The following is a 13,716-nucleotide window of genomic DNA, read 5'->3' as shown; positions in this document are numbered from 1 at the left end:
AAAAGGTGTTTCCTGAATTGCTTATCAATTTCTCTGCATGTGTTTTTCTCCTGTTTCAAAATGATTCTTAGAGTGAATGGCATGCTTAATTTTTGAGATCATTAATTTATATCCTTAGATACAGTCTTTTTTCACCTCCTCTCCCCATGTTGGCTGATGTTGCAAGTTGAATTATCATTACAGAAGACTTACTTTTATCAGCAGTGAAGGGTGTGCCTCACTGTAGTGGTTATTCCTGTGTCTGGTGTCTTTGTCCAAAGTTTGATTTGTCTGTCCCTGTTACCTAGATTTTATAATCTGCTGCATTATCTGCTTCTTAACATGTTAAAATTCCATTAGAGAAAATGAATCCATGCTGCATACCACCTGTATATTTCCTTTGTTGATCACGTTTTCTTAGAGCTGTAGAGTAAACAGACAGCATCTTTCACACATCTGTGCTGCTTCCTTCATAAACAGAGTTTTATTCTGAGAAAAAGGGTTTCTCTTGGTTAAAATGACATTTTCTTTGAGAGGCAGCATGGGGTTAGATTTCCAGAGCTGAGCTGAACACAGGTGACTTGTATTGAAATTAACACTGCTAGAAGAATGGTTTATTTGCTATTCATCACAATGGAAAGCGATTTTTTCTTTTTCTTCTCGCTCACTTTTTCCTCTTCTTGCTCCTAGGTGGTGCTGCAGAGCAAGCTGGAAACATAGAATCTGGAGATGAAATTCTTGCCGTTAGTGGAAAATCATTACTTGGCCTCATGCATTACGATGCCTGGAACATTATTAAATCTGTGCCAGAGGGCCCTGTTCAATTACTAATCAGAAAACCCAGGACGTCGGTATGATGGGAGCGCTACATCTCTTCACACTTTCTAAGACAAAACATTCAAAACTGGCTAGAAGCTATCCTTGTTTCTAATGCCACACAGAAGTGTCTTAATGCTTTACAGAGAGGTGCTAAGAGCCTCGGAGAACCTCTGAGCAAATGAGTGTGATGAATGTCATAAAATCTCACCTAGTTACTGAGGATGAAGGAAACCAAATGCTAGAGACATTTTTGTATTATGTGGCAGTTTTAATGGATCTTCAAGACCTTTACTGGGTTTGGTTTAAAGTATTTTGACTGAGATAAATAACACTGTGCCTGTCCCTGATATTTTTAGTACCTGCAGGGCATCAGGACTACAACTTGTCAGTTGCCATCCTGTTGACAAGGGTGGGTATTTAGACTGTACTGTATCACTTAGCTATAACTTGACTTTAGGACTCTTACTTTGGGTCTGGTCCTTATTTGTTATAATAAGAGAATGTCTGGAACAATCTCACTCTATTCTTCTAAGTGCAGTTTTGCTAAAAATGCATGACAAAAGAGAAGTATAATTTTGCACAACTTTTATGCCTAAAACATGAGCATTTTATTGCAAAGGTGAAAAATCCTCTTAAAACTGATGAACTAACTCAGTGTCCACCACAATTGAATCTGCTCTTAGTGGCAACTTGTATCTGAAAGCACTTGGCAATAATACAGTTGAAATTTGTGAGCCAGAAAATCAAGTCCAAATATTAGGTGATTGTTCACCAAGGTGTAGACTGAGTTGTTAGTTGTGGGGTGCGATAAAACTTGGGGTCTGAATTTTCAAATGTAGGCTTCTAACATTAGACAACTTTAAATATATATTTATATTTAAATATATATATTTGTGTGTATATTTATATATACATATATATTTAAAAGAGGAGCAATTTCAAGTGCTGAGCACTTGCAGATCCCACAGACTTCAGCGATCGCTAAGTGTGTCTGAAAGCCGGGCTGCTTTTATTTGGCTGCAAGAGGTTGACAGTTGCCCAACTTGAAATACTCAAGCTGGAAAGTGGTGGTCTAAGGATGTGGTTTTTAACAGATAAAATCTGAATTGGCCATATTGGCGGTGGCTTTTAGTTCTTCTTTTTTTTATTTTTTTTTCTTTTCCTGTCCAGTATTTATTTTGGCTTGTGTGGGAGTGGGTGAGTATGTGTGCACAAGGTGTAAGTCTGCCCGGCTGTGTCAGGAACGGGCTGATGCTGAAGGTTTTGGATGGTGAAACTGAAAACTCTTTGTGTAGGTGGGAGAAGCCATGGTGTAGATAGAACAAAACCGTAAGAGTTGCAGTGCTGCAGACATTTAGTTTGGATTTTCTCATCTCTACCCCTGGTAGAGGTATCAGCAGTGGGCCATGCTGCCCAGTGTTATTTATAGTCTGCTCTATAGGGAGGAGAATGTATGGGTGCGAATGATTAGACTCTGCTATTTCTCTTCCTATATCTGGGATGGCTAAACAACATAAAAGAGATACAGGAGGAAATGGGCCAGCATCCTTATCAGCTGAGAACAAGTTGTTTGTTCCAGAGTGCTCAGGTTGTTTGTCACATTAGGCTGGAGACCCACTCACAGCCAGCATGCCCGGGGTGAAGAGCTCTCAGCCTGGAGCTGGTCCAAATCTGAAGTTTATAGTAAGGCAAGACACCGCGAAGCTGTTACAAAAAGTTCTGGGCTTGTCACTTGGCCCTATCCCAAGATCATGCTATCGTTCAGTTTTCTTATCTTTTTTCAACAGTGCTTAGAGCAATTGCTTCCGGGGTGGTGGGCTCCCGGTTTGGTTCATTTTGGTGACAGCTTCATTAGTCTGCAGCTCGTGATACGCAGGAAAAAAATGGGTTCTGTGAGGCAACCAGAGACCAGGCGAGCAGAAAAGCTGTGCAATGTTTGCCTACAAATAAATAGAGTTAATTCTTTTTCAGTGACATGCACTCACACGAGAATCCAGGGAGAGATGCAACTTTTTGGTTAAAAAAAAGGCAATACTGTACATAATCCTACAGCCGCTTTGCCTGCAGGATATGTGTTTAAGCTAATTCAGGTTCAGTGCTGTGAAATAGCTGTGGAATTGGGTCCCCTGTGACCCCAAAGCTCAGCCCCTCCATCGGGACCAGTTCTCACCTTTGGTCACCTCAATGGTGGGGAGGTTTCGGGAAGATGCAGCACGATGGGTCACAGGACCTTATGGGGATAAAAAAGTTAGCTTTGCTTGTTTGCTGAAAAACAGCAGACATTTGGCAATGAAATGGCTAGGCCTTGTTCAGGAGTGACCAAAATCTGATTGTAATAGCGTGTATAATAGATACATAAAATGCATGTGGAATTTAATGCAGTGTAGTAAATGCATACCCGTATATGTATAATACGTACAAGTGCAGTACTGACTTTTTGCTACTTTAATGTGGTAAATCACAAATGTTTTAGGAAATGACAGGTTTTTTGTTTTGTTTTGTTTTGTATTTGTTTTTCAGTACACAGTTGAAAATCTTTGAGGTTCCAATGCCGGGAGGACATATAGCTCCCTCCTTAACCGGTGTGAGCTCAAAGATCAAGTCCTCATTTTGTAAATCAAACTTAATTTGAGGTGTCTTAAAATGATAGGTGGTGAGTATTTTCAGACACTTATTTGCAGATACTGTTCATTGTGAGTGATATAGAAGGCTTTTATTTTTCAGTACTTGAATACTGTTCAGTATTTTATTTTACATGCACGTAGATATGTGTTGGATAAGTAACAGCAAAGAGAGCCAGGGAGTTCTGTGTGTTTCAGTAGTGGCGATAATGTAAAAGGTAGGTTTAATGTTTTAAGTCTAATACTTAATATGGATAGAATGATATGCTTCTCTACTACCTTTACAGCAAGAAAAAGAATAGTATTTAACCCTGATTGTTCCTGTTCTGGAAAATACTATTTTATTTTATTTTTGGTGAAGGAACAGGAAGCATCTTTACAGATGCTGCCAGTGTTGATCTGATTACAGTAGCAATTCCTGATGTCTCTATTGGGGTGACACTCACAAAAAAGCCCCAGGATGTACGTAATGGGGGTCCACTTTATTTCGAAAAGGATAGATAGAGCGAACAGATGTAGTGAACCTTCTTTTAAACACCTAGCAAAGTAACTGTTACTTTTCTGAGAGCCTGGTTACATCAAAATGACAAAGGAAGTTGCATTAGTTCATCAGTATTCAGTAAGTTCACAAGCATTTTTGGCCTTGCTGTTTGCATGCCAGTCCCCACAGTAATTCTTTGACAAGGAGGAGTGTTGGCAGGAGGAGAGCGGTGACTCTCCAAAGACTCACAGCTGCAATTTGACAGACCAAAAATCAGGATGAAAATATGCACTTGGTCCAAAACTCTTCATCAGGGGCCTGTAGGCATGCCAGACAAGGTGAATTTGTTCCTAGATAGAGCGGGTCTGGTCTGGTCTGGCTTTGCTACTTCCTAGGCTTGGGGCACATCCTGGGTAGGAGAGTAGGCTCCGGTGAGATTCTACAATTGAATATTCTGCAGCCTTTTGTGCCTGGAAGCTCTTCCCAGCCTCTTTGGGGACTGCATCTGTGTCCAGAAATAAAAATTTTAATTGTATTTTTTTTTTAAATGTGAGATTAGGCCTAAATTAGTGAGGGAGCAATATCTGATCGTTTTCTTGCTAAATTAAAAATAAAATTAAAAAAAAATAATAATGAGGGCAGATAAGTATTAAGAAACCGCTGATTGACTCATTTTCTAATAATCTTCACTTAAAATTAACCCTAGTTAATATTCTGCAGTGGTTCTTTTCAAAATCTGAAGGGACCATTCCCAGGTGGGAATGTTTTTATGTTTAGGGTATGTAAATGTACACGTGCAAATATTTGATGAGTAGACTAGATTTTGTGAGAAATGGGGATCCCACTATAGGTAGATTTTGTGTATTAGCCTGATACACTTCTTGTATGATATTGTATATTTACACTTTTATTTATATAAATAAAACTTCTTCTAATGAAAACTGTTTAAAATGCCTTGTATATTATAAACAGTGAGTGCAATAACATGAAATAGATTGTACATTTTCCAATTTGCTGTCTCTGTTATGTAAATCTGTATCGCCATAAACTGTTTTGTTTGGGTTTTTTAGTGATTTTGAAAATAAATGGTATCCTTAGTACTCCTCCAGGTATTTATTTCTGTTACACCAAAGTCTGGCTGGCCCATGGCTGTAGGTGGCATCGCAGAGATGAGGCTGTCCTGGAGAGCATGAAGACCGAAGCATTTGTGCTGTCAAGACGGGCGTCTAAACCAGAAGTAAAATACTGCCCTGTAAGAACTGTTGTTCAGTGTAAACAGGGTTAAGGCATTTAGGAAGTGTTAAAACATGTTGTCTAGGACCTGCTATGGAAGATGTGTGGTTTTGTTGTTTTGTTTGTTTGTTTGTTTTTTTCTCCTGCCTCTTAGCAAGGAAAATGCAGATGGCAAAGGCTTCATGCAGTTTTCCTTAGGAGCAAGCCTCTCACCCTCCTGCCAAGCAAGTGGGCTATAGGAGATGGGCTGTATGTACAGGGAATTATGTATATACAGCTAGTCCTGGCCTGGTATTTTTTGTTGTCTCCAACCTTCTTGGGGGGTAAGCTCCTCTCCAAAACCCCAGTACGCTGGGCTGGATGTAAGCTCTGTGTGCATGGTGTGGCGCTCATGGCAGGAGGTAAGGCCGTAACCCCCGAATTGGGAACATGAGCATCCACCTCTCTACAGACACAGCCATCTTCATTATCACTGCAGTGTGGCTCGAAGCAAGCCTACCTCCCAGAAGGATGAGTTGGCCTGGAAAGTACGGTCCAGATGTCCTCCTTGGGAGCTGCTTTGACACGGGGAATGCCAGAGGCACCCCAAAACAGTGCTGCCTGTAGGTGCCCGGACATGTCAGCTAGTCACTGCGAGGTAGGCTGAGCCGGGGGAAGGAAATGGTGGGTTAGGCATTTATGTCATCCTCCCAGGGCCTCCTGAATTGCTTTTTCGTAGCTCCATGTTTTGAGCACTGGGTTGGGTGCTCGCAGCAGCTGCACGGCTGGAAACTCCCGGCTGGCTCGCCCCCCAGCCCTACCCTCTCGCTCGCGTGCCTCTGCTCGGTGCTCGCCCACCTCCCTCCTGCCGAGCCTTGGTAGCCTCACACCAGTTCCTCCAGTGCTGCCAGAAAGGGCTGGTGGGCCTTTCTGAGAGGGGAGGAAGGCAATTGCTTCCCCCGCTCCAAAGGCATCGCCATCGTCTTCAGGCTCGTACCCCACAGAATGCTGCGTTTACCCACAGGCTGCCGCGTTTACTTTTGGTTTCCTTTCCGCGTGCTGCACCAGAAGTGTGTGAGTGAACAAGAGTCACATGCGGAGGGAAAAGCCCCAGCTCTTGTGCTGAATCACCCCAGAAAAAACAAGGTGCCTTGGCTTCCTTGCTGCCCTGAGCCCCTTTACTAGACAGAATGGCAGCCCTCCTGTCCGTCCTTCTCCCATGTCCTCCTAACGAGGCTGGGGTCAAGCCTCAGAGCAGCCTGGCTCTGGTAGGATGAGTCTTGAAAGCCCTTAATTAAAATCTTAATTGCCCCAGACAGTGGCTCATTACAGAGGAATACAGCAGAGATTAGACACAATAGACTTAATCCATAAATAGGTTAGCACTTGGGACATCATTTATGCCCTGGGCTATGTACAATGATAGAAAGTTAGGTTTTGGTTTTATCCACTCCAAGTATGTTTCAGAGACTTTATTTTTATTTTTATTTTTATTTTTGTTTATTTATTTATTTTCTCTAAAAGCCTTGGGGTGTTGGTACACAGGGAAATTGGCACAAAAAGGAGGAGGACTTTACAGTTTGGGGCACAACTTTTTTTAATTCCCATATCACTAACATACGGGGCTGAGATCTAAATGAGGTAAGTAGAGGCATTGACTTATTTACACTCAAGTTTATCATCCTACCTGAGAAGTTCTGGCTTATTTACCATTTCTGATGTCTTTGCTGCTCTCCTGCTCTGTTAATATTGCTTACCCTGACTTAGGGTCCACCTGCCTCCGGTGTGGTCATTTATGGACCCATCTAGATTTCTGGCATTCTGTCAAAAATCTGTGAGGGGGAGGAAAACCACCTCTGTTGCCCATTGCCTAGGGACAGCCAGCCCTGCAGGCGGCATGTCCTGTCTGCACCACCAGCACCTTGTCTTGCCCTGGGTTTGGAGGTTCAGAGCTTTGGTCCAGCCATTTTGGTGCTTTTTTTTTTTTTTCTTTTTTTCCTTCCCCTCTCCCCCCCCCCCCCCCCTTTTTGTTTGTTTGTTTGTTTGTTTGTTTGTTTGTTTTTGTTTTTTCTTTCTTTTCTTTCTATAGACTCTCGGGTCATGTAAGTGCTTCACAGCACCCCCATCCTGTGTCCACCAGCCCTGCCTCAGTGGGTTCGTAGGAAGCAAGGGATGCTGTGTTACCCAGGGCCAGTCCCTGCTGCTTCTGGTAAAGAAGGCTGGGTGAAATCTTCTCACCAAGGAGCACTGCTGAATGCAGAGGGCCATCACCTGCCCTGGCAAAAGGAGCTGTGGCCCATTTCAGACTTCTCCTTTAGAGGGAAAGCCAGCCAAGGCTTGCTCTTTCCGTGCGGTCATGTGTTCCTCAAAGCACTTGACTCAGCTAAAAGATTTCACAAATTAATCACAATTACAACACTTTCTAAAGTGTTGTTTTTGTTTGTTTTTCCCGTTAAGAAGTGTAAAATCCTTCCCAACAAATGATCGTAAGAACAAACCTCTTGGTATAAATAACCATCTTCTTCCCAAACAAGGGGTTGTCCTGTCCTGCATTGTGCAAAGCTGTGACTGGAACAATGTTTTCCATTAGTCAGGGTATTTTCTGAAATTAATCAGCAATAAACCTAGAACCTTCTTTCCCGTCGTCTCCTAGTTCCGTGTACAGTAGCCTTACCTCCCTGGGCAGCTGAATCAGGCCCGTATCTCTGCTCTGGGCAAACAAGCTCCACGAAGCTGGAATTCCTGCAGTTTTTCCCTACCTGGTGAAACAATTTCATCGATGTGCTGCCTGCCCTGCCACAGTGCAGGGCACAGCCTGGCTGCTGACAGTAAAAGTGACTGCCCTCGTTCCTTGTCCTGGCAGGAGGGACCTGGAGCAAACGTGGCCTTGTGCCTCCGTCACAGCTCTGTCACGTCCCTTTCAGGAGCAGGGAGGGGAAGGCGTAAGAGGAAACCCGCCTGTAAATCCCTGCATTACAGCACTTGGAAAAGGTGGCTGCTGTCCTGGGTCAGATTCTGTGGCTCAGTGCTGAGGGAGGAGGCGTGATAGTGGTACCTTGACTTGGGCAGAGCGTGCTAACACTGGAAAACACGGCACAAAAGCCCCACGATGAATGTGCTGTCCTGGAGCTGTGCCTTGTTCCAAGCGCCCTGGGGCAGCAGCAGCAGCAAATTGGAGTGCCAGCAGCCCCACGACAGCTCCCAGCCTTATGCAGCAAGTGGGTCTGTGCCCAGCTGGGGGATATCTGCAGGGGGGTGCCTGGGTCCCCATTGGCAATGCCGAAACCTCTGTAAGGTGAAGGGACAGAAAGGGTTGTAGTTGGTCACAGGGACTGTCTCGAGGGATGCTTGCTGCTGCAGACATCTGCCTCCGTGCTTTCGGAGGGCTCGTGGACTGGTGAGATTTGCATTGCAAAGGGACTGTGCGTGAGAAGGGAGGGCAGCCTTGGCAAGGCCAGTTTCTCACCCCGTCACCCAGGTGATACGGTGCAGCACTTGAGCAAAGACCCTTGTTTACAGCCCTAACAGCTTTCAGGACTATTGCTCACTGACTGTCCCGCCATCAGGCAGTCACTTGCTTCATGGAAAACCCTGCCAGACTGAAAGCCAGCGCATCAAATCCCCAGCCCTTCCTGTCTGGCCTCCAGCATCTCTACGGATGCACGTCATGCCCTTGCACCGTCTCGTGTCGATGGGAGGAAATTAAAACAAGCCCCTTCCAGGGCATGTGCTAAAAATACTTAGCAGCATGTGAGTTACTGCTTTCCAAATGACTTAGAAAAACATCCAGGGGCGGAGGGGTGTGTGTGTGTGTTGTCTGGTGTCTAGCAATTTGTTTAGGAAATGCCACTTGTGCATCCAGTCTCGGGTGTGGGAGAGTGAGCTGGCGGCTGCCACGGGGCTGCTTTGCGCCCAGTTGAGCACAGCGCGAACGTGACCCAGGGCCGAGCGTGTTGGGCTGGCAGCCCTAGCAGGCAGGTTTGGTTTGTTGATTTTTTTTTTTTTTTTTGATATCAGCTTGGGGTGAGTCAGGCAGGCTCCTTCAGATGGCCGTGCTGTGCCTCTGTTACGAGATTTTTGTTTTCATGCCCTGTAGGGAGGAGCAGGTCACTGCATGTTGTGCCGTGCCGCCGGCATCGCACTCCGGTATGGACCCTGTGGGCACTGGGTGAGGGTGGCTTGGGGTGCTCTCACAAGGCTGGCGAGACTTGAGAGTGTGAGCTGCTCTGCTGAAGGCTAACTGGGATGGGACAGGGACTTGGTCCCCTCTGGTTTATTCATTTATTTATTTTGTCATTAGCCAGAAACCAGAGCCTTTGGTCAAAGTGCTTTTAGCCCTCCTTGTGCTGGGGATGCTTGCCCAAGGAGTGGTGCTTCTCCCCTGCCCATAAGGCATAGCATCACAGTGAAAGTCTTGGGCTCTTCTCCCCATAGCCATGTCCTTGGACCCCAGCTCTGTGCTTCCTCTGTGGAGGAAGCTCTCTGCTATCCCTCGTGGTAAGTGGTACAATTTTCCTGCCCTTCCAGAATGCCAGAATCAAACTTTGGAGAAAGTCAAAATCTGATGTTGGCAAAACTCTGCATGTCTTTCTGCCTGCATTCAAGAAGGAGAAATAAAAAATAAAAAATAATAATAATAAAAAAAAAAGCAAAAAAAAAAAAAAAAAGCTAAAATTTCTGCCCTTCATTGATCCCCAGGGATACTCTTCCTTCCTTAAAGCTGCAGTGCTTCTGGTAGAAGTACCTCTGACAGATGCCCTGCCACCACCAGGCTGTTCTGCAGGCAGAAGTCACTAGAAAATACTAGAACACCTGCCTTGGTGTCCCATTTTGAAGTTCAGGAAGTGGGTTAGTTCTTGTTCCTCTTATGGCCAGGGGTGAAAGCCTGGTCTCCCATTATCAATCTGTTGGCACTTTGCTGTTGTCTCAGAGTGTGCCCTCTGCCTTCCAGCTATTTGGAAGGGATTTGTGTAACATAACAACTAATTCGGAGCCCTCAAAAAAACAAAGTTACAACAATGACTCATTTTTCTTGTTAGCATTTCATATTTATTATCTCAACAAGAAGTCAAGACATACATGCATAGGACATACAGTGAAATAACCAGCCCGTATCCTTTTTCCTATGCTCAGTGCGGATGCTAGCACTCTTGACAAATTTCAGAGAAACACAAACACATTTCACAAAAAAAAAAATAGTCCTTGCAGATCTAGACAGAAAAACACTACACTGGTACTTAACTTAGATGGCCCCAAGACAACGCATTTATGGGGATGCAATAATTTATTTTTTTTTTCTGGTAATATTTTTGTGTGCTACAGCCTAAATTATTGGCCAGGCTCTATGAGCCCTACACCTAGATTTCTGTCAAATTTCAAAGCAGCATACATTAAACAGAATGCTCGTACCCAAATACATTTCAGATACTACTGTCAATGCTAATGCTGTATGTTTCTGGGGGCCCCAGACAGGCACAGTGCCCCCGTTGAATCTGCAGGGCTCCCTGGGCCAAGGGCTTGCAGCTGCACTATTTCCACCATGCTCAGGACTGCCCCTGGTGAGCAGCTTTGCCTGGACACTGGTGTTTAACAAAAACCCTTTGCATTTACTTTTTCATACTGGGAAAACCGACTTATGTACATGTCAGCAAAACATGCTACTTTGCAATACTAAGGTGAACATTACGTTCTCACTGGAAAGGTGTTGGCTGGCTTAGAAAAGAAACTGTACCTTTGGCTCAAGCCAACAGCAAAGCTCCCAGTAACACTGCTGATACTGGATGAAGTCCTCCGAGCAGAAGGCAGTCAGCCCCCTTCTGCTCAGCGAAATCACTGTCAACGAGTAACAGCCACACACTGTCAGTCGTGACAACAAGCAAAACTATGTAAGCTATGTAACAACAATTTTCTAAAGTCAGGTTCAGAAGAGCTAGCTGAAAAACGTATTATAAATACTAGAAAGGTGTCACCACAAGGCAGGAAGAACTGTAATTTGAGCCAGAATTCAGGAGGTGCAGCTACGCACCCTTACACAGTGCAACCGTACACACCAAAACAGAGGTTAGTAAGAGAAGCGAGAGTATGACGTCATGTTTCTTTTCACGCTGCATCTCCGGAAGGAGATGGTTGTTTTGCATACTTCTGAACACTGACTGAAGAGGTAGTAACAAAACGTGACCGGCTACAAGCATTTTCTTGCTAGAAAGAATACTGTTTGGGGTCACGTCTGACAAGAACAGGCAAGCAGGGCTAGTACTTGCCTCGAGAGCGAGCTGAGCTGCGTGCTTAGTTCAGCTACTTCAAAGCCAGCTGAGTGGAACCCCTCCATGAGATAAGCGTAATGCGTCACCATTCACCAGGTGTGCTACAGCAGCTTCATCGTTCTGGAACTTAGATGAGGATACCATGAAATGAAACGGAAGTGAAGTACAGGAAAAGAACCTCTGCTGGTAATTATCACTGAACGTGTAAAAACCCAAGGATACTTTCCTGCACTTACTGTAACATTCAATTCTATTATTTTTTCAAAGAGACATAGCTGCCTTTTTTGAAAAAATAATGTACTTAAAAAAATTCAGATTCAGCTTTAAGATCTACTTTTTTGTTTTTCTTTTTCTAAGAGTTACATTGTTACTTACAAAATACAGAGTGGTATCATATTGTTGTCAAGAAATTCTTTATAATGTTGAAAGAATTCCTTCCCCTAAACTCAAATACCTCAATATCTGTATTTGTATAATATATATTCATACATCATATTTAACGATATACTAAAGTATGTTCCCTTCTGCAATGCATGGGGTATTTCTTTTACTATCAGACAAAATTATGCTTTTTTCTAGTTAATATAATTATATTTTTTTTCTCATGATTTGAACACTTTTCCATACTGCTTTTTGAGAATAAAAAAGTAGCATTCAATTGATAGTTCTGTGAAATACTCCATTCGTGCAAGCAGGGTTACACATATTTGCATAAATATATTATATATATATAAATATAAATATGTACATATATATATAATACAGACTAGAATTACACAACATCATGTTAATTCACAGAACTGTAGTTTTTAGTCTGTGAAACAACTTTTAAACAACAACTAACTTTTCAATAAAGATAGTGGTTTAATTAACGATATCCCCATCACCACACAAATCTCCTGTCCAGCAGAATCCGAGCTTTAGGAAACGAGAACAGTCAGAACCTGAACGCTGCCTTTCACCTTGTGACAGCCGGTCCTGCGTTCCAAGATGCTGACTTTTCTTGAATTATTATTACGGTTTTGGCTTGTTCCCGAGGGTGAGACGTAGCTGCGGGGACTGAAGGATGCCGCGGCAGGTTGTGCCCGGCTGCATCCTGCCCCGCGGCCCCTCGGCCCTAGCGGCTGTTCCCAGCGCTACTTTCCTTCCAGGCTGGCATCGATGGGCCGATGATGCTGTAACACTATCCAAAGAAATCATGTTGCGACAGCCATCCCCCGGTGGCTCCGGGTAGCAAAAGGCGATGCAAAGAGCTTTCTCCATCTCCCAGTATAAGCGAAGTCTCTCGTTCCAGATCTGCAAAGCCAATGTCTTCCCCCTCTTCCCGTGCCCCGCCGAGGATGGGGGCCTCACGTTTTGGGGCAGAACAGCTTTGTGATGAGGTTCAGGATCCGCTGTCGAAAGTCCGCCTTGTCGCCGATCCGGCGCAGCTCCAGCGCGCACTCCGCCACCGCCTGCCGTTCTGCAAAGCACAGGCACAGCGCTCACACCCGCACCGCTACCGGCCGCAAATCAGAGAGAAAAAAAAAAAAAAATCGCGCTTTTTTCCCCCTTCTATTAACCTCCCAAAAAATGTGACACCCGGATTTGTCCCCTCACCTTTCCCCCATCATCCTACCCTCGCCCCAGTGCTCCCTTCTCCCCGTACCTGCGGAGGGTTGTGCAGGTTTGCGCAGGGTCCTGCACGGCATCATCACGGCGAAACGGCTCGGATCCGTGACTGCACGTCTTGTTAAGGCTTGTCACGGACCGGCGACCAAGGGCAAATGACGCCGGTCGGGGCGGAGCGCGGCTCTAATAGCGGCGGGGGGGGGGGGGGGGGGCTTTCCCCGGGCTGTGACGTTCGGAAAGTACGCGGGGATCCCGCCCTCCCCCCCAAAAAAAAATGGGAGGGCGGCGACGTGCCCGAGCGCGCCCGGGGCGGCGGGGACAGCGCCGCCGGTGCCAAAATGAGAGGAGATGATGGGCGGTGTGCTGGGGCAGGACGAGGAGAGGGGGAGAGGGGATTGGGGAATGGGGTGGGCTCGGGGAGGTGGAGGTGAAGGGGTTGGGGTTGCACCTTGTGGGTAAGGGGCAGGTGGAGGGGGTTGTGCTTGGGCTAAGCAAGGAGAGGTGAGGTGGGCTTGGTAAGGTGTGGAGGATGTGCTCCTGGAAGGCAAGGAGTGTGCAAGAAGGGGTGGAGGAGCAGCGTGTGCTTGTGGTGGGCTTGGTAAGAAGATGAGGGGGATGAGTGGTGCCTGGACCAGCAGAAGGAAAGGAGTGGGAGCACAAGATGACCTGGAGGGTCTTGCTGAGAGCTTTTTGCTCTCAACCAGGAGGTGCTCCCGATGCAGCACTGTAT

At 45.3% G+C, this 13,716-nt stretch overlaps 2 protein-coding genes across 10 annotated transcripts in view; one reads left to right on the top strand and one right to left on the bottom strand.

Moving 5' to 3' along the window:
* The window catches only part of PDZD2 (PDZ domain containing 2), a 199,398-nt gene extending 194,398 nt beyond the window's left edge, over positions 1-5,000 (top strand). For all 9 annotated transcript variants that reach the window (XM_072030849.1, XM_038170446.2, XM_038170444.2 and 6 more), the window contains one exon: positions 670-5,000. In XM_072030849.1, coding sequence (XP_071886950.1) covers positions 670-836 — 167 coding nt within the window. In that variant the 3' untranslated portion in view covers positions 837-5,000. The remainder of the gene's footprint in view (positions 1-669) is intronic.
* A 5,135-nt stretch (positions 5,001-10,135) lies between these two features.
* On the bottom strand, positions 10,136-13,069 carry PMAIP1 (phorbol-12-myristate-13-acetate-induced protein 1). The gene is made up of 2 exons (XM_038171133.2): positions 13,024-13,069; positions 10,136-12,837 (listed from the first exon to the last, which is right to left on the bottom strand). The coding sequence occupies exons 1-2, from the start codon at positions 13,067-13,069 to the stop codon at positions 12,725-12,727; spliced, it is 159 nt and encodes a 52-aa protein (XP_038027061.1). The 3' UTR covers positions 10,136-12,724.
* Positions 13,070-13,716: the final 647 nt, after the last annotated feature.

The sequence above is a fragment of the Anas platyrhynchos genome, chromosome Z, assembly GCF_047663525.1.
Source record: "Anas platyrhynchos isolate ZD024472 breed Pekin duck chromosome Z, IASCAAS_PekinDuck_T2T, whole genome shotgun sequence".
In the NCBI taxonomy this organism is placed as follows: Eukaryota; Metazoa; Chordata; class Aves; order Anseriformes; family Anatidae; genus Anas; species Anas platyrhynchos.
This window is presented reverse-complemented; position numbering and strand designations above follow the sequence as displayed.